At 43.5% G+C, this 23,291-nt stretch overlaps 1 protein-coding gene across 5 annotated transcripts in view; it reads left to right on the plus strand.

Moving 5' to 3' along the window:
* The window catches only part of LOC106605454 (DENN domain-containing protein 4B), a 46,411-nt gene extending 37,810 nt beyond the window's left edge, over window positions 1-8,601 (plus strand). For 4 of the 5 annotated variants that reach the window (XM_014201135.3, XM_014201134.3, XM_045718493.2 and 1 more), the window contains 7 exons: window positions 47-327; window positions 651-813; window positions 913-1,152; window positions 1,267-1,366; window positions 1,468-1,633; window positions 5,364-5,422; window positions 5,530-8,601. In XM_014201135.3, the coding sequence (XP_014056610.1) occupies window positions 47-327; window positions 651-813; window positions 913-1,152; window positions 1,267-1,366; window positions 1,468-1,633; window positions 5,364-5,422; window positions 5,530-5,675 (1,155 nt within the window). In that variant the 3' untranslated portion in view covers window positions 5,676-8,601. The remainder of the gene's footprint in view (window positions 1-46; window positions 328-650; window positions 814-912; window positions 1,153-1,266; window positions 1,367-1,467; window positions 1,634-5,363; window positions 5,423-5,529) is intronic. The other variant, XM_014201136.3, reaches the window with a different exon arrangement.
* Window positions 8,602-23,291: the final 14,690 nt, after the last annotated feature.

The following is a 23,291-nucleotide window of genomic DNA, read 5'->3' on the forward strand; positions in this document are numbered from 1 at the left end:
ACCTGTCTAAACATGCTTAATGTTCCTCCATCCTTTCCCTCTGTAGAGTTCTCTGTCGGTGGGGAGTGACGTCGACCTCCCTGACACCACCAATTTGGCCTTTCCTCTCCGCAAGTCCTGGGACACCAACCAAGAGGGAGCGGGACTACAGGTGTTGATGTCGAGCTGCTCCTTGTGTCGGAGCTGTAACTCCCTGGTCTATGACGAGGAGATAATGGCCGGGTGGACGTCTGATGACTCCAACCTCAACTCCAGCTGTCCCTTCTGCTCGACCACCTTCGTCCCCCTTCTCAACGCTGAGATCTGTGACCTAGGACCCATCAGCAGGTAGGACTACTCCTCTCATCATAACATCACCCTAACGTTTGTGTGTCCCAAATGGCACCCTATGCCCTATATAGTGCACAACTTTTGACCTGGGCCCGTAGAAGTCAAAATCCCTTCATTTTGACTCCTATTCTTCTTCAATCTGTCTATTCAGGGCCATGTACAGTCCTCACCATATGTATTTGGAAAGTGAAGCTACGGTTTTACTGTCTAAATACATATGGTGAGGGCTGTGTAATGTACGGATAGGACTGTATAATTCTTAAACTGAATGAACGTTAGACATTTTTTGTCACCCAATCCTTTCATTTTGACTAACAAAGCGCTCACCACAGCCTGGAACGTACCAACTGGAACACGGAGGAGGAGGTTGAGAGCGCAGCCAAGCCCCCTGGTGGCCAGGAGGCCATCCTGGGTCACAACGGTGTGAGTGAGGACTCCAGCTCTGAGACCAGCAGTTATTCTGAGAGCAGCAGCGCTACCATGGTACTCTACCAATACTGGTTTATTTCTCATCTTTATCTGTTGGCTTCTGGGAAATATTCAGTCTTGCTATACCCACAGTTAACGTGTTATTGACTCCAGGGTTCATCAGTGGGCGAGTCTCCCCAGGTGACGGTGGCCTACCTGAGCCCATTGGTGCTGCGCAAGGAGCTTGAGAGCCTGCTGGAGAACGAGGGCGAGGCGGTGCTGGCACAGGGCCAGCTCCTGGACAGCCACTCCATCATCTTCTGGAACCTGGTGTGGTACTTCCATCGCCTGGGCCTGCCCAGCAACCTGCTGCAGCTGGTTCGCTCCTCACCGCTGGCCAACCAACTAGCACAGGTAACTCCACTCCCAGGCTTCTCTTGGGGCCTAGTGATGAATTATTAGCATTAGTATATTACAATACATAATGTCCTCATACTAATGTTGAGCTCCTGTCTGTGTGTATGTCAGACTTCAGAGAACTCAGCAGTGAGGGTGAGGCTGCTGTGGGACACACTGACCCCTGACACAGACCACTGGCCCCCCCTCTACATCCTGTGGAGGATACACAGTAAGATACACACTTTATTCACTCGGAAATAGTCAGATGATACAGGTTCTGATCCTTTCATAAATTACATATCTCTCTCTTTCTGTCTTTCTCTCTCTCAGGTGGCGTACCCATGCGGAACCACAGCTGGCGGAGGCACAACCACCCCTTCACCCTGGCCTTCCTGGAGGAAGTGCTGCGCTGGGTTGGCATGAACGAGGTACACAAGGGAATCACCCTCTTCCTGGAAACCATTGCCAAGCAACCAGGCACGCCCAAGATACAAAGGTGAGTACAGGAAATGGCCTCTGAATCATCAGTTGTTGATAAAAAAAATTGTTTGTGTGAGTAATAAAGTGGCTTCAGAAATTATTCACACCCCTTGACTTTTTCCACATTTTGTTGTTATACTCTGAATTTTAAATTGATTAAATTGAGATTTTTTTGTCACTGCCCTACACACAATTCCCCATAATGTCAAAGTTTTTCGAAAATTCTACAAATGAATTAAAAATTCAAAGCTGAAAGGTCTTCAGTCAATAAGTATTCAACCCCTTTGTTATGGCAAGCCTAAATATACTGAACAAAAATATAAACGCAACATGTAAAGTCCCATGTTTCATGAGCTGAAATAAAAAATCCCAGAAATGATCCATTTGCACAAAAAGCTAATTTCTCTAAAATGTTGTGCACAAGTTTGTTTATATCCCTGTTAGTGAGCATTGTCACCTGTCAGGTGGATAGACTATCAAGAAGCTGATTAAACAGCATAAATACTACACAGGTGCACCTTGTGCACGGGACAATAAAAGGCCACTCTAAAATGTGCCGTTGTCACACAACACAATGCCACAGATGTCTCAAGTTTTGAGAGAGGGTACAATTGGTATGCTGACTGCAGGAATGTCCACTGTTGCCAGAGAATTGAATGTTAATTTCTCTACCGTAAGCTGGCTCCAACGCCGTTTTAGAGAATTTGGCAGTATGTCCAACCGGCCTCACAACCGCAGACCACATGTATCCACGCCTGCCCAGGACCTCCACATCCGACTTCTGAGGAGTATTTCTGTCTGTAATGAAGCCCTTTTGTCAGGAAAAACTCATTCTGATTGGCTGGACCTGGCTCCCCAGTGGGTGGGCCTATGCCCACCCATGGCTGTGTCGTGTCTTTGGCTATGCCGGATTAAGTGATATGACATGCTAACCTATAAAATTCTTTCTCTAATTAATATTACCTGATTAAGCTAATCATGTAAATGTAATTAACTAGAAAGTCGGGGTACCACGGAAGAACGTTTATAGAGCCGTTATCTTCCGAATAAACTCTTAAAATACTTAGTAATACTTTACATCGGTAGCAGTCAATATTAACCCTTATCTTATTTTCAGTCTCATAATGAAAGTTGTAAATTCTTGGCTATCTTCACGAACCCTGGCTAACAAGTTGAATCAGCAATACCAAATTGGGTTTAATTATTTATTTACTAAATACCTAATCACACAGAATTACATATACACAGAATACAAATGATGTCATACAGAAAACGTCCTGGTGGACGGAACCTGTATGAAAGCTGGTTACACAAAGGAAAGGGGGTTGGGCTTGAATGAAAGAGCGGGAAGATTTAGGAATGAAGAAACAGCAGCTATGCTATCGTAAATACATTATCTTATGCATTACTAAATTACCGGCCATTTGGAAAAGGAAAATGCAATAAATATTTACTCTGAGCTGTGCTTCGGTAGATTGGTCGTAGATGCTGGCAGGGTTGGCCAACAGATCTTCATGTCCTCGGAAGAATGTCGCTGGTGGTAAATTGGATACGTGATGGTATCTTCGACCGTCTGTTAGACTGGATCCGTCGTCCGTCCTTTCCTAGCCCCCGTCTACAGTGGCCGCTGCTAACTCAACGGCTAGGAAGTATCACTTCTGTAGTGAATAAGCTCAAAGTTCATACCATTCGCCACCAAAGCTCACGCCGAGGTTGGCTTAGTTCTGTACTTGACGTGTGTCCTTCTAACGTAGAGGCTGCAGACCTCACATACTGGAACAACGTGGTTATCTTTTCGTCAAATGCTTATATAGTGGAGAGGGGGAAGGATGTGTTTCATCGTTTTATAACCCCTGTCTCTTCACAGGGGTGGGCCACTGATCAAGCAGGGCACTTTCCTTATGAAAACCCAATTCTCTCATTTGGAAGCTAAAATTACATTTAATCTCCTAACAAACAATTTCAATATCAAACATTTCAATTGCATAACAATTCCATGTTACTCTGATAACTAGAGGGTGTATACTTTCTCAGGTACAGTTTATGTCGTCCTGTCATCAGTCATAATGTCTCAGATGACAACCGAACTGACATACATACTCATTACGTTCCCAAGCATATTTCCAACTGGTTTTATTACCAGAATATGGTTCCTTTTCCCCATTTGTTTGATGTTCCCAGACTCTCTATATTTAACACAGGCTATTCAAGTCCTTCAGTAGGGTCAGAAAGGGGAAGGGAGAAAGGTATTTATGAGGGGGGGGGGGGGGGGGGGTCATAAACCTTACCCACAGGCCAACGTCATGACAGCTGCGACCCTGCCCAATCATGTGAAATCTATAGATTAGGGCTTAATTTATTTATTTCAATTGACTGATTTTCCTTATATGAACTGTAACTCAGTAAAATCATTGAAATTGTTGCATGTTGTGTTTTATATTTTTTACAGGCTAAGTTCATGAGTAGAAATGTGCTTAACAAGTTGAATGAATAGTGTTTAACATGATTTTTGGTACCTCATCTCTGTACCCCACACATACAATTATCTGTAAGGTCCCCTCAGTTGAGCAGTGAATTTTAAACACAGATTAAACGACAAAGACCAGGGAGGTTTTGCAATGCCTTGCAAAGAAGGGCACCTATTGGTAGATGGGTAAAACGTTTAAATTATGACAATGAATATCCTTGATGAAGTTAATAATTACGCTTTGGATGGTGTATCAATAAACCCAGTCACTACAAAGATACAGGCGTCCTCTCTAACTCAGTTGTCGGAGAGAAAGGAAACCACTCAGGGATTTCCTCATGAGGCCAATGGTGACTTTAAAACAGTTACAGTTTAATGGCTGTGATAGGAAAAAACGGAGATTGGATCAACAACATTGTAGTTACTGTCCAATACTAGCCTAATTGACAGAGTGAAAAGAAGGAAGCTTGTACATAATAAAAATATTCCAAAACATGCATCCTGTCTGCAACAAGGCATTAAAGTAATACTGCAGAAAATGTGGCAAAGCAATTTGCTTTTGTATTGAATACAACATGTTATGTTTGGGGCAAATCCAATACAACACATTACTGAGTACCACTCTCCCTATTTTCAAGCATAGTGGTGGATGCATCATGATATGGGACTGCTTGTAATCATTTTCACCAGACACTGGGAGAGGAATTCACCTTTCAGCAGGATAATAACCTAAAACACAAGGCCAAATATACACTGGAGTTGCTTACCAAGAAGACAGTGAATGTTCCTGAGTGTTCCAGATTTGACTTAAATCTACTTGAAAATCTATGGCAAAACCTGAAAATGGTTGTCTAGCAATGATCGACAACAAACTTGACAGATCTTGAAGAATTGTGAAAAGAATAATGGGCAAATGTTGCACAATCCAGGTGTGGAAAGCTCGTTGAGACTTACCTAGAAAGACGCATAGCTGTAATCGCTGCCAAAATTGCTTCTACAAAGTATTGACTCGGGGGTATGAATACTTATGAAAATGAGATTTCTGTATTTAAATTTCAATAAATTGGCAAAAATTTCTAAACATGTTTTCACTCTGTCATTATGGGGTAATGTGTGTAGATGGTTGAGAAAAAAATATATTTAATCCATTTTGACTTCAGGGTGAAACACAACAAAATGTGGAATAAGTCGAGGGCTATGAATACTGTACTTTCTCAAGGCAATGTATTGGTTGTGATTGCACAATTGTGATCGATAGTACTTTGTGTTGCTTGTCCAGGAGTCTGTACAGAGAGATGCTCTTCCTCACGCTGGCTGCCATGGGTAGAGATCACGTTGGTAAGCAGCCTCTTTAAGACACTTTAAACACAGTTGGAATACTAGAACTTCACTATAGTTTCAGACCAACCAGCCTTATTGCTTACAGCACTTTCTCTGTCTTTTAGCTGCGTTTGATAAGAAATACAAGGCTGCGTACCAACGGCTGAGTGGCTCCTTGGGTCGCGGGGAGCTCCGCAGGAAGCGAGCCCAGCCACCTAGCCCCAAGGCTGTGGACTGCAGACGGAGCTTCCTGCTGCCCCTCGAGTGCTGATACCACCTGCAGCCTCCACGCACTCCAATCCAGATCCACCCCCATCGCTGCTGCCTCCGCTCCCTAGAAAACTGATACCCAGCTGCCAAGAAGAAGGGATGAGAAAAGCTAGACAGAAAACAACAAACAGAAAATTCTTGCTTCACATTTCACTTTGGACTTCTCCGCTGTGCTGCCCCCTTTGCACAGCCTGGCCACACTATAAAAGCCCCCCGACTGTGCAACTGTACCTCACTGTTTTTGTTTGTGTGAACCCGATATCTACATTTGACCTTCATTCATTTCCATTGTGCAACTGGCCTTTGGACAGCTTCCTCAACAACTAAACACAACCCTCTCGGCCTATAGTTTGGCTACAGGGATTATTGGACCTGGTACTGTACATACAACCCAGCCCCCTTGGACTTTGCTCATTGCTCGTATATACATGGCCTCTGCCTCACCAATATAACTCATACTGGTTTGTAGGTCATAAACCATGCATTTCATATGTATGCAACATGTAAGGCATATTACCGACCTGCAGTCTATGCATTCAATGTGAACATATTCTATAACTTGCATTGCATTGCTTTCAGACAGAAACTCTCATAAGAATGGGAGATGTCTAGTGATCCTTGATGTGATGAAGTGCCAATATCATCGAACTGTAACACATACATTACATTGCAAGGGTACATACCAATCACTCACAGTCACAGTCAAAACTTTTAGATTAGATTGCATTTCATGCCTCTCTTGCTCTTTTTCACTCTCTGGAAAGAATTCTGTCAACTGGACATTGGTGGTAAAGTCTAACTTTGGGATGAGACCGCTTCAGCAAGTCTTAGCCAATCCAAACGAGGATGTTTACTCTGGGAGAGGATGATGTTGATTATCGACTTCGGGAGAGGATGACTTCGGGAGGATTATGTCAAAAAAAAAAAATGTTGACTGGCAAAGGATGATGTCAAACCTGTGAGAGGATGATGTCAACTCAGGAAAAGATGTCAACTCTGGTAAAGGAGGATGTCGACTGGGAAAGGATGATGTTTCCTATTGATTTTGGGAGAGGATGGCGTTAACTATCGGTTTTGGGAGCAGATGGTAAGCAGTGTGGATCAGCAATGTAATGGTTTGGTCACTATCACTATGGTTTACTTAGTGTGTGTGTTTTCCAGCTCATAGTGTGGAATGGAGCTGTGGTCAAACTTTGGGTAAGGCAGGAAATAGCCTATGCAGAATCGCCAGAAAATGCTAACATCCGGTTTTCAGGGATACAGTATTTTCAACCTAACGGAAGTGGGAACTCTGCACAGGCGTCTCTATGCCTGCAACATTTGTTAGGCAGGAAGTGGAGGGAGGGTGTGACTAGGAACAGACACTGACAGTCAAGGATAATCCACAAGTTACAACCAGGAAGTACCATTCATACACGGACACGCATACATATTGCATACAGGATTTATCAGTTGGATTGTGTTTTTAATTCCCTGTACTGTTCTTGTGAATTCGAAGTGTGATTGGGGGTTCTCAGTTCAAGAACTGATTTTCAGTGATTGAGGTATTTGTACAAGAAAAGTGGCTGACAGAAGAAAAAAATAAAAACGTGTGCAAGGGGGGTTTATTATGGTATGTATGATGTCATGTGTTTTCTCACTTTTTATGCATATTTACCTCCTCTCACACCTCTTTTCCCGTGTTAAACGGGAGTGATTTGTCTGGGAGGATGGTCCACAAGGAATGACTGTGATGGACCTTTAGTAGTAGTAGACTGTGATGGACCTTTAGTAACACATCACCAATTTTTCATTCACCACACAGTTATTCACCACACATTTAGGCAGTAGTATGTTATGGATTGTTGGCAGAGATTAAAGAACTTCAGAAGATCCACTTGAGTGGAAGGATTTAAAGAGAGGAAGGTACTTCACCGTGGAGCCCATTACCTACTAGGTTCTTGTTTTCATGTTCAATACCTGTGAGGCCTTCCCCTCATATTTTAACCCTTTATTTGTTGTTCAGCTTTATATATGAAAACATATCAATTGCACAATGGATTTTTCATTTTCTTTCAATTTCATATGTTGTCACACTGTTAAATGCCTCTGTTACCGTCATACCTTGTTTTTGTTCTTGCAGTGTTATATAGCAGCGTCATGAGAGAATACCTTGTGTTCTGCCTTTGAAGATTGTGTGAGTGACATAAATTATTGTCCCACCTGGGGAGTAAAGCTGTAATTACAACTAGGGATGTGAAGTTGTAGGGAGAACAATTTTCATATCTCATATTTTAGTCTTAGCCTTAGGGTGAGATATTTCAGATGGCACTGATATCATTGTGTGAAATCGTACCCTTATATCATTAAAGTACAAGAGAGACATTGTTTGCACACAGCCATCCAGTCAACAGGGATATAGACTGGAGCAAAGCATTGAGCATTCTCAACCAGTAGAGGGCAGTAGGGCATAGAGTCCAGTTCTAGCCATTGGCTAACTCAACCCTGGTCTTGGAATTGACATGTCTTTAGTAATAACATGGTGGGAACCTGTTAAGTCATTTGAATAATCAGTGGTCATGACTTAAAGGAGACCCAAGACGGAATGCTGTTTAAAAGTTAAGACTGAGTTATTGTCAGCGTCTCTTGATAAAATGGTGTATAATTTAAGATTTCCCAGCCCAGAGTTAGATCAAAATAATGCAGGTAGATTTGTTCCCCAACGTAGGCAATATTACATTTATGGCTGCTATTTCAATGCATCTGACTGCAAGTGACTATAAGGGACATTTATATTGTCTGTTCTTTTAATGGTCAAGTGAGCAAAGGAATGAAGAGAGGAGATCTGTATTTAAAATATATTGTGTTTGCTGTTGTAATTTATATGGATGTGACTTCAGTTGTAAATGTCTTGTTTTATAGAAGAAAATACACACAGATTCCCCAAAGTTGAGTTTTCTTGTGTGATTTAATGTACAGTATGATTTTCTCTATGCCTAACAATAGTATTAGAGCGGTGCTAAATTACATCCTCAAATAGTATTCTCTGATCCATCTTTGTTCTGAACTATTGAAAAGCTTTCAGGCTAGATCAAGCCGCAAATATTGTTCAATTGTGTGTGTATTACAAAAAATGTAATTGTGTATATATACAGTTGTGGCCAAAAGTTTTGAGAATGACACAAATATTAATTTTCACAAAGTTTGCTGCTTCAGTGTCTTTAGATATTTTTGTCAGATGTTACTATGGAATACTGAAGTATAATTACAAGCATTTCATAAGTGTCAAAGGCTTTTATTGACAATTACATGAAGTTGATGCAAAGAGTCAATATTTGCAGTGTTGACCCTTCTTTTTCAAGACCTCTGCAATCCGCCCTGGCATGCTGTCAATTAACTTCTGGGCCACATCCTGACTGATGGCAGCCCATTCTTGCATAATCAATGCTTGGAGTTTGTCAGAATTTGTGGGTTTTTGTTTGTCCACCCGCCTCTTGAGGATTGACCACAAGTTCTCAATGGGATTAAGGTCTGGGGAGTTTCCTGGACATGGACCCAAAATATCGATGTTTTGTTCCCCGAGCCACTTAGTTATCACTTTTGTCTTATGGCAAGGTGCTCCGTCATGCAGGAAAAGGCATTGTTCGTCACCAAACTGTTCCTGGATGGTTGGGAGAAGTTGCTCTCGGAGGATGTGTTGGTACCATTCTTTATTCATGGCTGTGTTCTTAGGCAAAATTGTGAATGAGCCCACTCCCTTGGCTGAGAAGCAACCCCACACATGAATGGTCTCAGGATGCTTTACTGTTGGCATGACACAGGACTGATGGTAGCGCTCACCTTGTCTTCTCCGGACAAGCTTTTTTCCGGATGCCCCAAACAATCGGAAAGGGGATTCATCAGAGAAAATGACTTTACCCCAGTCCTCAGCAGTCCAATCCCTGTACCTTTTGCAGAATATCTGTCTGTCCCTGATGTTTTTCCTGGAGAGAAGTGGCTTCTTTGTGGCCTTAACACCAGGCCATCCTCAAAGTCTTCACCTCACTGTGCGTGCAGATGCACTCACACCTGCCTGCTGCCATTCCTGAGCAAGCTCTCTACTGGTGGTGCCCCGATCCCGCAGCTGAATCAACTTTAGGAGACGGTCCTGGCGCTTGCTGGACTTTCTTGGGCGCCCTGAAGCCTTCTTCACAACATTTGAACCGCCCTCCTTGAAGTTCTTGATGATCCGATAAATGGTTGCACCTAAATCAATCTTACTGGCAGCATTATCCTTGCCTGTGAAGCCCTTTTTGTGCAAAGCAATGATGACGGCGCGTGTTTTGCATGGTTGACAGAGGAAGAACAATGATTCCAAGCACCACCCTCCTTTTGAAGCTTCCAGTCTGTTATTCGAACTCAATCAGCATGACAGAGTGATCTCCTGCCTTGTCCTCGTCAATACTCACACCTGTGTTAACGAGAGAATCACTGACATGCCAGCTGGTCCTTTTGTGGCAGGGCTGAAATGCAGTGGAAATGTTTTTTGGGGGATTCAGTTCATTTGCATGGCAAAGAGGGACTTTGCAATTCATCTGATCACTCGTCATAACATTCTGGAGTATATGCAAATTGCCGTCAAACAAATTGAGACAGCAGACTTTGTGAAAATTAATATTTGTGTCATTCTCAACTTTTGGCCACGACTGTACAGTACTAGTCAAAAGTTTGGACACACCTACTCATTCCAGGGTTTTTCTTTATTTTTACTATTTTCTACATTGTAGAATCAGAACTATGAAATACATTGTAGACATCAGAACTATGAAATAACACATATGGAATCATGTAGTAACCAAACAAGTGTAAAACTGCTCCCGAGTGGCGCAGCGGTCTAAGGCACTGCATCTCAGTGCAAGAGGTGTCACTACAGTCCCTGGTTTGATTCCAGGATGTATCACATCTGGCCGTGATTGGGAGTCCCATAGGGCAGCGCACAGGTTTTCCTTGTTAAAATTATATTCCTTTATGTGTTTGAGCCAATCAGTTGTGTTGTGACAAGGTAGGGATGGTATACAGAAGATAGCCCTATTTGGTAAAAGACCAAGTCCATATTATGGCAAGAACAGCTCAAATAAGCAATGAGAAATGACAGTCCATCATTACTTTAAGACATGAAGGCCAGTCAATTCAGAAAATGTCAAGAACTTTTGAAGTTTCTTCAAGTTCAGACGCAAAAACCATCAATTGCTATGATGAAACTGGTTCTCATGAGGACTGCCACAGGAAAGGAAAACACAGAGTTACCAATGCTGCAGAGGATAATTTCATTAGAGTTAACTGCACCTCAGAAATTGCAGAACAAAAAATAAATGCTTCACAGAGTTCAAGTAACAGACACATCTCAACATCAACTGTTCAGAGGAGACTGCATGAATCAGGCCTTCATGGTCAATTCCTGCAAAGAAACCACTACTAAAGGACACCGATAAGAAGAGACTGGCTTGGGCCAAGAAACACGAGCAATGGACATTAGACCTGTGGAAATCTGTCCTTTGGTCTGATGAGTCCAAATTTGAGATTTTTAGTTCCAACCATCGTGTCTTTGTGAGACGCATAGTAGGTGAACGGATGATCTCTGCATATGTGGTTCCCACCGTGAAGCATGGAGGACGTATGGGGGTGCTTTGCTGGTGACTGATTTATTTAGAATTCAAGGCACACAACCAGCATGGGTTCCACAGCATTCTGCAGCGATATGCCATCCCATCTGGTTTGCGCTTAGTGTGACTATCATTTGTTTTTCAACAGGACAATGACCCAACACACCTCCAGGCTGTGTAAGGGCTATTTGGCCAAGAAGGAGAGTGCTGCATCAGATGACCTGGCCTCCACAATCACCCGGCCACAACCCAATTAAGATGGTTTGGGATGAGTTGGACCGCAGAGTGAAGGAAAAGCAGCCAACAAGTGCTCAGCATATGTGAGAACTATATATAGTCAGTATGAGATCATCGTATCCTGCATAAGGTTAGGTAGCGGTGTCATCTTACAGTAAAGCTCTGTCTGATCCACATTGTACAGTAGTTGTAACAGCCCAGTGGGGTATACATTCCAAACCAATTCATCTGGTCCAGTTGCCATGGACCTTTTTATTCCACAGTCAGTATAAGTCTGTACATGACACCTTTATTTCAAGAACAATATATAAAGTGGTCTTTTTTCCCTGGCGGTTGGGCACAAAATGTTTTGTGGTTGTTTTGCCCCTGTTTTTTTGGGGTCTTTTTTATACGCCTCAGCTTGTTTATTTTCCGAAGACTTACTATTCCATGAAATGGAAAGTAGTTTCTGGTACATTGTATAGTCAAGGACAAGTCTGCTGCAGGAAACAGTGTTTTTCTAAAATGTAAACAGGGAAATGTCAAAGGTGGGGAAGCAAATAATCTTCATCTTTATCTCTACTCCTCTCCATCCTATTTCCTCCATGACCACAAGCCTTGTAGAGAGGAATGGTGTAAAAATCTGAGCCGAATGCATGCAGTGAGAGGAGGTCTTGCCAGCTCAGATTAGACCACTGTGATCGTCACTATGTGAAACCCTAAACCCCATTATGTGGCTAATAGGATAAAGCTTCGCTACTGCTGGGCGGACAATGAGCTACAAAGGGTTCTCAATACAGCCATGCTTACTGCACACTGTTTAACCACAGAGGTCTGGGAATAACTCTATTAGTCTCTGTATGCATACTATGGAGGATAAGGTGCTCCTATCAATTGAAATGCATATTTGCCATTTTCTCTTGGGTGAAATATCATAAGCTGATGTACCTGCAGGGTATGATTACTGATTCACATCATCTGATGCATTACAGGTTGAAGGTTCATGTCAGTTTGTTGAGTGTTGAGCGTCCCTGTAATTTGAATGTTGAATCCAAAGTAACTTCATTCTGAAGCGCTGAATTCCTTTAATTTGTGATAACATATACAGAAGTGTATGTGCTACAAAATATGAATTTGACCAATTTCAGTAATATGAGGTTAGATGTTTTGTTCTTAAACCAACTGAATCATACAGAGGTTTATTGTCAATGAGGGATATTTGAGTGATGTTGCACAGTAAAGCCTGATCGGCTTCACTACAAATCTACAAAACATTATGTACACATTGACACCATATGATACTTGCAGTATGTAGATTTAAACAGATGAAGGTACATTTTCAGTAGGAACTGATTTAATGGTGGTGAGAAGAACCAGGGTGATTATGAGAAATCACAAAAGTTGGGTTTAGACAGGCAGCGCAATTCTGATATTTATTTTCCACTAACTGGTCTTTTGACCAATCAGATCAGCTCTGAAAAAGAGCTGATGTGAAAGATCTGATGTGGTTGGTCAAAAGACCATTTAGTGGGGAAAAAATATCAGAATTGGCATGCCTAATGAGTCAGCTACGAAAATCACAAAGTGTGGGGGGGGGGGGAGAATTATGTCTATACCCTTTCAAAGACCCTGGAATGGGTAGACATGTTTTGCCTCTTTCTCTCTGACTCTCCATGTATATATCTCAGGACATTCCCAGTTGGACCAGACCCCTGAGTATATATCTTTTTTCATGTCCTGTAACCTTTCTATCTCCCTAGCAACTTTAATGGCCAGATTAGGAGAATGTATGATATGAGATGCTGATACAGCTGCAGTATAGTTTTAACTAGCCCATGGGGGACAGTTGATTGATGCTGTCCAGTATAATTGGCAAGCATGACCACCTTCACTCCCTTACAAGACTGTAAAACATTATATTTGGTGTTCAAGATGTGTAAAAACATTTTTTTTTTCATGTTTTAAATGGGGACTACATTGTATGGTGAGTTTAATAAAAGTTGTACTGTGTGTGGGGAGCATGGGAACATAAGCTTGATTTTAGAGTAGGATGAGTGACCAGAAGATCAGATCATTTTTGATGGTTTAATGATGGTGAGAACCAGGGGGATTAGGATAGGAACAGTCACTGAGCTACTTACTAATGAGCTAGTTAAGAAGATAACAAAAACTGTGTGTGTAGGTAGGATCTATGCCTCTTCCCTCAGATGTCTAAAAAACATGCATCTCATTCTCCTCCCAGATCCTTGTTTTGCATGTTGATATCTCCCTCATAATAGACCAGCCATTCCCACTTGGACCGATCCCCAATTAGATCCCTTTATACGAACAGAAGACCACCTAATGAATAGCACGCTGCTACTTGCCTGTTGTTCTCTCTTAAGAGGGGTGCGTATTGTGTGTGTTATGGGGGGCTGATGCCTGTTAATTGGCTGGTCTGTCCTGCTGTGAGCCACACCACATTCCAACAGCTTGGGTAATGGAGCCCCTTCCTTTACAACTCCATAGTGAGGACCGTTGGGGCAGAGGGTGGCTGAATGTGTTTTTCTATTTAAACATTCGTTATTGTACCCAAGGTTGAGAACTTCTTTGAGGCTGGTGGAGTTGCGATGATGAGATGATTTGAGTTGGTGAATGGTCTTCATTGAACAGACCTTCAACTTGCTTGTAGCTACTATGACTGTGTTTTTAGTAAAGCTGCAGTACAATATGCTTCCCCTTCTCATCATCAAGAATCCAATTTTTTAGGGGAGAAAAAAAAACACCAAAGAGGAACAACATGATGACATGTTGTAATTTCATGTTAAATGTTACTTCACTACCTGTATGGTTAACACTTTACTTGACACCCAGTGTCATAACACGTTATTACACGGTCATAACGATGTCATAATATGGTCATAACACTGTCATGACCCATATATTTACACCTGTTGTGACATATATTACGTTATTTTATGGCTGGTTATGACACCTACATACAGTGACAGTGTCAAAACCCACAGTTATTCAAATGAGTTTATCCCTTGCTAAGAAGTTTCCTTTCGTTTGAGAGTTTGTTTCTTAAATGCTTTGTTGTTGTTGTAATGAATTCTTTACAGTCATGTTTTTTTTTCATATTTTAAATAGCTTGTAGAAAATACACTTTATGACACTGTAATAAAGCATTATGACTATCCTGTGTCACTTTACTTTGACCAAGAAAATACACTTTATGACACTGTCAAGAAGCATTATTAGCATCATAATGCCAGATAATGCCATACATGCCCTTATGTCAGTCATCAGTTAAAAGAGGGTGTCTTGTCCTGCTCCTGAAATCAACTTCTGCATTCATCCCAGTCATCAGCAACAGAGCATTGGGGTAGGTGCATGTCTGACATCCTACTCGGATGGTATTGCGCCGTCCCAACCTTCGCTCTCTCTCTCCCGCTACTCTCTCCTCTTCCATCCTATCATCTCTTCCCTCTGCTCAAACCTTCTCCAACCTATCTCCTGATTCTGCCTCCTCAACCCTCCTCTCCTCCCTTTCTGCATCCTTTGATTTTCTCTGTCCCCTATCCTCCAGGCCGGCTCGGTCCTCCCCTCCTGCTCCGTGGCTCGACGACTCACTACGAGCTCACAGAACAGGGCTCCGGGCAGCCGAGCGGAAATGGAGGAAAACTCGCCTCCCTGCGGACCTGGCATCCTTTCACTCCCTCCTCTCTACATTCTCCCTCCTGAATTCTCCTCCCCCTCCCCCCCCCCCCCTCCTCCCTCTCTGCGGATGACTTCGTCAACCATTTTGAAAAGAAGGTTGACGATATCCGATCCTCGTTTGCTAAGTCAAACGACACCGCTGGTCCTGCTCACATTGCCCTACCCTGTGCTTTGACCTCTTTCTCCCCTCTCTCTCCAGATGAAATCTCGCGTCTTGTGACGGCCGGCCGCCCAACAACCTGCCCACTTGACCCTATCCCCTCCTCTCTTCTCCAGACCATTTCCGGAGACCTTCTCCCCTTCCTCACCTCGCTCATCAACTCATCCTTGACCGCTGGCTACGTCCCTTCCGTCTTCAAGAGAGCGAGAGTTGCACCCCTTCTGAAAAAACCTACACTCGATCCCTCCGATGTCAACAACTACAGACCAGTATCCCTTCTTTCTTTTCTCTCCAAAACTCTTGAACGTGCTGTCCTTGGCCAGCTCTCCTGCTATCTCTCTCAGAATGACCTTCTTGATCCTAATCAGTCAGGTTTCAAGACTGGGCATTCAACTGAGACTGCTCTTCTCTGTGTCACGGAGGCCTCCGCACTGCTAAAGCTAACTCTCTCTCCTCTGCTCTCATCCTTCTAGACCTATCTGCTGCCTTTGATACTGTGAACCATCAGATCCTCCTCTCCACCCTCTCCGAGTTGGGCATCTCCGGCGCGGCCCACGCTTGGATTGCGTCCTACCTGACAGGTCGCTCCTACCAGGTGGCGTGGCGAGAATCTGTCTCCGCACCATGCGCTCTCACCACTGGTGTCCCCCAGGGCTATGTTCTAGGCCCTCTCCTATTCTCGCTATACACCAAGTCACTTGGCTCTGTCATATCCTCACATGGTCTCTCCTATCATTGCTATGCAGACGACACACAATTAATCTTCTCCTTTCCCCCTTCTGATAACCAGGCGGCGAATCGCATCTCTGCATGTCTGTCAGACATATCAGTGTGGATGACGGATCACCAGCTCAAGCTGAACCTCGGCAAGACGGAGCTGCTCTTCCTCCCGGGGAAGGACTGCCCGTTCCATGATCTCGCCATCACGGTTGACACCTCCCTTGTGTCCTCCTCCCAGAGTGCTAAGAACCTTGGCGTGATCCTGGACAACACCCTGTTGTTCTCCACTAACATCAAGGCGGTGACCCGATCCTGTAGGTTCATGCTCTACAACATTCGCAGAGTACGACCCTGCCTCACACAGGAAGCGGCGCAGGTCCTAATCCAGGCACTTGTCATCTCCCGTCTGGATTACTGCAACTCGCTGTTGGCTGGGCTCCCTGCCTGTGCCATTAAACCCCTACAACTCATCCAGAACGCCGCAGCCCGTCTGGTGTTCAACCTTCCCAAGTTCTCTCACGTCACCCCGCTCCTCCGCTCTCTCCACTGGCTTGCAGTTGAAGCTCGCATCCGCTACAAGACCATGGTGATTGCCTACGGAGCTGTGAAGGGAACGGCACCTCCATACCTTCAGGCTCTGATCAGGCCCTACACCCAAACAAGGGCACTGCGTTCATCCACCTCTGGCCTGCTGGCCCCCCTACCTCTGAGGAAGCACAGTTCCCGCTCAGCCCAGTCAAAACTGTTCGCTGCTCAGGCACCCCAATGGTGGAACAAGCTCCCTCACGACGCCAGGACAGCGGAGTCAATCACCACCTTCCGGAGACACCTGAAACCCCACCTCTTTAAGGAATACTTAGGATAGGATAAAGTAATCCTTCTAACCCCCCCCCCCCCCTTAAAAGATTTAGATGCACTATTGTAAAGTGGTTGTTCCACTGGATATCATAAGGTGAATGCACCAATTTGTAAGTCGCTCTGGATAAGAGCGTCTGCTAAATGACTTAAATGTAAATGTAAATGACATCAATGTGTGCACAATTACAATGATAATTTAACATGGTCAATATAACAAAAAAATATTCAACATAAACATACTGTTGAAATGTAGGTTAGGGTGTAATGGAATGTTTTGCCTTGTGTGGTAGGTTTTGTGGATTTTTGCACTTATGTAGGTGTTATAACCAGCCATACAATAACGCAATATACAGTACTGTGCAAAAGTTTTAGGCAGGTGTGAAAAAATGCTGTAAAGTAAGAATGCTTTCAAAAATAGACATGTTAATAGTTTATATTTATCAATTAACAAAATGCAAAGTGAGTGAATAGAAGAAAAATCTACATCAAATCAATATTTGGTGTGACCACCCCTTGCCTTCAAAACAGCATCAATTCTGGTAGGTACACTTGCACACAGTTTTTGAAGGAACTCGGCAGGTAGGTTGGCCCAAACATCTTGGAGAACTAATCACAGTTATTCTATGGATTTAGGCAGCCTCAGATGCTTCTCTCTCTTCATGTAATCCCAGCCAGACTCGATGATGTTGAGATCAGGGCTCCTTGTTCTTCTTTACACTGAAGATAGTTCTTTATGACTTTCGCTGTATGTTTGGGGTCGTTGTCATGCTGCAGAATACATTTGGGGCCAATCAGACGCCTCCCTGATGGTATTGCATGATGGATAATTATCTGCCTGAACTTCTCAGCATTGAGGAGACCATTAATTCTGACCAAATCCCCAACTCCATTTGCAGAAATGCAACCCCCAACTTGCAAGGAACCTTCACCATGCTTCACTGTTGCCTGCAGACACTCATTTGTGTACCGCTGTCCAGCCCTTCGGAGAACAAACTGCCTTCTGCTACAGCCAAATATTTCACATTTTGACTCATCAGTCCAGAGCACCTGCTGCCATTTTTCTGCATCCCAGGTCCTGTGTTTTTGTGCATAGTTGAGTCGCTTGTTTCCATGTCGGAGGTATGGCTTTTTGGCCACAAGTCTTTCATGAAGGCCACTTCTGACCAGACTTCTCTGGACAGTAGGTGGGTGCACTAGGGTCCCACTGTTTTCTGCCAGTTCTGAGCTGATGGCACTGCTGGACATCTCATGATTGCGAACGGAAGTAAGCATGGTGTGTCTTTCATCTGCTGAAGTAAGTTTCCTTGACCGACCACTGCGTCTACGGTCCTCAACGTTGCCCGTTTCTTTGTGCTTCTTTAAAGAGCTTCGACACCACATCTGGAAACCCCTGTCTGCCTTGACATTTCAGCCTGGGAGAGACCTTGCTGATGCAATATACCTTGTGTCTTGTTGCTGTGCTCAGTCTTGCCATGGTGTATGACTTTTGACAGTAAACTGTCTTCAGCAACCTCACCTTGTTAGCTGAGTTTGGCTGTTCCTCACCCAGTTTTATTCCTCCTACACAGCTGTTCCTGTTTCAGTTAATGATTGTGTTTCAACCTACGTATTGAATTGATGATCATTAGCTGTAACGTGCGTCGTAAGGATTGGACCAAGGTGCAGCGGGAACGTGTATACTCATCTTCTTTAATAGTTAAAAGAAGGAAAAACAAACAAAACACGTATACAAAAACAATGACCGACACTAACAGTCCTGTCAGGTGCACAGACACTAAACAGGAGACAACTACCCACAATTCCCATTACAAACACACCCCTATACATATGACCTTCAATTAGAGGCAACGAGGAACAGCTGCCTCCAATTGAAGGCCAATCCCAATTAACTAAACATAGAACTTAACAACCTAGATCTAACATAGAAATACACTAACCTAGAACATAACCCAAAAACCCTGGAACACTCTAAACAAACACCCCTCTACATAACACATAGCCCAACAAACCCCAAACCACATAAAACAAACACCCCCTGCCACGTCCTGACCAAACTACAATAACAAATAACCCCTTTACTGGTCAGAACGTGACATTAGCACCTGTTTGGTATAATTGTTTAATCATACACCTGACTATATGCCTACAAGAATTGATGCTGTTTTAAAGGAAAAGGGTGGTCACAGCAAATAGGGATTTGATTTAGATTGTTCTTCTGTTCACTGACTTTGCATTTAGTTAATTGATTAATATAATCTATTAACATATCCATTTTTGAAAGCATTCTTACTTCACAGCATTTTTTTCACACCTGCCTAAAACTTTTGCACGGCACTGTGTAACAACAGGTCTAAATATATATGTGTGTGGTGCCAGGATAATAACCTCTAACTCAATGTGATCAAGACAAAGGAAATGATCGTGGACTACATGAAAAAGAGGGCCGAGCACGCCCCCATTCTCATCGACGGGGCTGTTATGGAGCAGGTTGAGAGCTTCAAGTTCCTTGGTGTCCACATCACCAACGAACTATCATGGTCCAAACACACCAAGACAGTCGTGAAGAGGGCACAACAAGGAGACTGAAAATATTTGGCATAGGTCCTCAGATCCTCAAAAAGTTCTACAGCTGCACCATCAAGAGCATCCTGACTGATTGCATCACTGCCTGGTATGGCAACTGCTCAGCCTCCGACCACAAGGCACTACAGAGGGTAGTGCGTACGGCCCAGTACATCACTAGGGCCAAGTTTCCTGCCATCCACCCACCCTAGTCATAGACTGTTCTCTCTGTTACCGCACGGCAAGCGGTACCGGAGCACCAACTCTAGGTCCAAGAGGCTTCTTAACAGCTTCTACCCCCAAGCCATAAGACTGCTGAACAATTAATCAAATGGCGACCTGGACTATTTGCATTGCATTTCTTTTTCTTTTTTCTTTATTTCTTTTTTACTTCAGTTTATTTTAGTAAATACTTTTAACACTTATTTTTCTTAAAACTGCATTGTTGGTTAATGGCTTGTAAGTAAGCATTTCACTGTATGGTCTACACCTGTTGTATTTGGCGCATGTGACAAATAACATTTGATTTGATATGTCATGACAGTGTTATGACTATATTATAACAGGTTATGACAAGTTATGTCAGCTGTTATGACATGGTTATGACCATGTCATAACATGTTATGATGCTGGGTGTCAAGTTAAGTGTTAACATATAGGATATTTATTTATATATATACACTGCTCAAAAAAATAAAGGGAACACTTAAACAACACAATGTAACTCCAAGTCAATCACACTTCTGTGAAATCAAACTGTCCCCTTAGGAAGCAACACTGATTGACAATAAATTTCACATGCTGTTGTGCAAATGGAATAGACAACAGGTGGAAATTATAGGCAATTAGCAAGACACCCCCAATAAAGGAGTGGTTCTGCAGGTGGTAACCACAGACCACTTCTCAGTTCCTATGCTTCCTGGCTGATGTTTTGGTCACTTTTGAATGCTGGCGGTGCTTTCACTGTAGTGGTAGCATGAGACGGAGTCTACAACCCACACAAGTGGCTCAGGTAGTGCAGCTCATCCAGGATGGCACATCAATGCGATCTGTGGCAAGAAGGTTTGCTGTGTCTGTCAGCGTAGTGTCCAGAGCATGGAGGCACTACCAGGAGACAGGCTAGTACATCAGGAGACGTGGAGGAGGCCGTAGGAGGGCAACAACCCAGCAGCAGGACCGCTACCTCCGCCTTTGTGCAAGGAGGAGCAGGAGAAGCACTGCCAGAGCCCTGCAAAATGACCTCCAGCAGGCCACAAATTTGCATGTGTCTGCTCAAACGGTCAGAAACAGACTCCATGAGGATGGTATGAGGGCCCCGACGTCCACAGGTAGGGGTTGTGCTTACAGCCCAACACCGTGCAGGACGTTTGGCATTTGCCAGAGAACACCAAGATTGGCAAATTCACCACTGGCGCCATGTGCTCTTCACAGATGAAAGCAGGTTCACACAGAGCACGTGACAGAGGTGACAGAGTCTGGAGACGCCGTGGAGAACGTTCTGCTGCCTGCAACATCCTCCAGCATGACCGGTTTGGCAGTGGGTCAGTCATGGTGTGGGGTGGCATTTCTCCATGTGCTCGCCAGAGGTAGCCTGACTGCCATTAGGTACCGAGATGAGATCCTCAGACCCCTTGTGAGACCATATGCTGGTGCGGTTGGCCCTGGGTTCCTCCTAATGCAAGACAATGCTAGACCTCATGTGGCTGGAGTGTGTCAGCAGTTCCTGCAAGAGGAAGGCATTGATGCTATGGACTGGCCTGCCCGTTCCCCAGACCTGAATCCAATTGAGCACATCTGGGACATCATGTCTCGCTCCATCCACCAACAGACTGCACCACAGACTGTCCAGGAGTTGGCGGATGCTTTAGTCCAGGTCTGGGAGGCGATCCCTCAGGAGACCATCCGCCACCTCATCAGGAGCATGCCCAGGCGTTGTAGGGAGGTCATACAGGCACGTGGAGGCCACACACACTACTGAGCCTCATTTTGACTTGTTTTAAGGACATTACATCAAAGTTGGATCAGCCTGTAGTGTGGTTTTCCACTTTAATTTTGAGTGTGACTCCAGATCCAGACCTCCATGGGTTGATAAATTGGATTTCCATTGATTATTTTTGTGTGATTTTGTTGTCAGCACATTCAACTATGTAAAGAAAAAAGTATTTAATGAGATTATTTCTTTCATTCAGATCTAGGATGTGTTGTTTAAGTGTTCCCTTTATTTTTTTGAGCAGTATGTATATATATATATATATATATATATATATATATATATATATATATATATATATATATATATATATATATATATATATATATATATATGTGTGCATTTGGAAAGTATTCAGACACCTTCACTTTTCCACATTTTGTTATGTCACAGCATTATTCTAAAATGTATGAAATTGTTTGATTTTCCTCATCAATCTACACATAATACCCCATAATTACAAAGCAAAAACTGTTTTTTTGAAGTGTTTGCTAATGTATTAAAAATAAAAAAAACTGATATCACATTTACATAAGTATTCAGAGCCTTTACTCACACTTTGTTGAAGCACCTTTGGCAGCGATTACAGCCTCGAGTCTCTTGGGTATGACGCTACAAGCTGGGCACACCTGTATTTGGGGAGTTTCTCCCATTTATTCTCTGCAGATCCACTCCCGCGTTGTCTTGGCTGTGTGCTTAGGGTCGTTGTCCTGTTGGAAGGTGAACCTTCACCCCAGTCTGAGGTCCTGAGCGCTCTAGAGCAAGTTTTCCTCAAGGATCTCTGTACTTTCCTTTGTTCATCTTGCCCTCGATCCTGACTAGTCTCCCAGTCCCTGCCGCTGAAAAACATCCTCACAGCATTATTCTGCCACAACCATGCTTCACCGTAGGGATGGTTCCAGGTTTCCTCCAGATGTGACGCTTGGCATTCAGGCCAAAGAGTTCAATCTTGGTTTCATCAGACCAGAGAATCTTGTTTCTCATGGTCTGAGAGTCCTTTAGGTGACTTTTGTCAAACTCCAGGCAGGCTGTCATGTGCCTTTTACTGAGGAGTGGCTTCAGTCTGGCCACTCTACCATAAAGGCCTGATTGGTGGAGTGCTGTAGAGATGGTTGTCCTTCTGGAAGGTTCTCCCATCTCCACAGAGAAACTCTAGAGCTCTGTCAGAGTGGCCATCGGGTTCTCCCTGACCAAGGCCCTTCTCCCCCGAATTGCTCAGTTTGGCCGGGCGGCCAGCTCTAGGAAGAGTCTTGGGGGTTCCAAACTTCTTCCATTTAAGAATGATGGAGGCCACTGTGTTCTTGGGACCTTCAATGCTGCAGAAATGTGCTGGTACCCTTCCCCAGATCTATGCCTCGACACAATCCTGCCTCGGCGCTCTACCGACAATTCCTTCGACCTCAAAAATCTTGGTTTTTGCTCTGACATGCTCTGTCAACTGTGGGACCTTATATAGACAGGTGTGTGCCTTTCCAAATCATGTATAATCTATTGAATTTACCACAGGTGGACTCCAATCAAGTTGTAGAAACATCTCAAGGATGATCATTGGAAACAGGCTGCACATGAGCTCAATTTCGTATTTCTTAGCAAGGGTCTGAATACTTATGTAAATAAGGTATTTCTGTTTTTTATTTTTAATTACATTTGCATACATTTCTAAACCTGTTTTTGCTGTCTCATTATTGAGTATTGTGTGGAGATTGATGAGGAACATTTTTTATTTAATCAAATTTACAATAAGGCTATAACATACTTTCTGAATGCACTGTATATATATATATATATATA

This window comes from Salmo salar, chromosome 05 (genome assembly GCF_965601325.2).
Source record: "Salmo salar chromosome 05, fSalSal1, whole genome shotgun sequence".
NCBI lineage: Eukaryota > Metazoa > Chordata > Actinopteri > Salmoniformes > Salmonidae > Salmo > Salmo salar.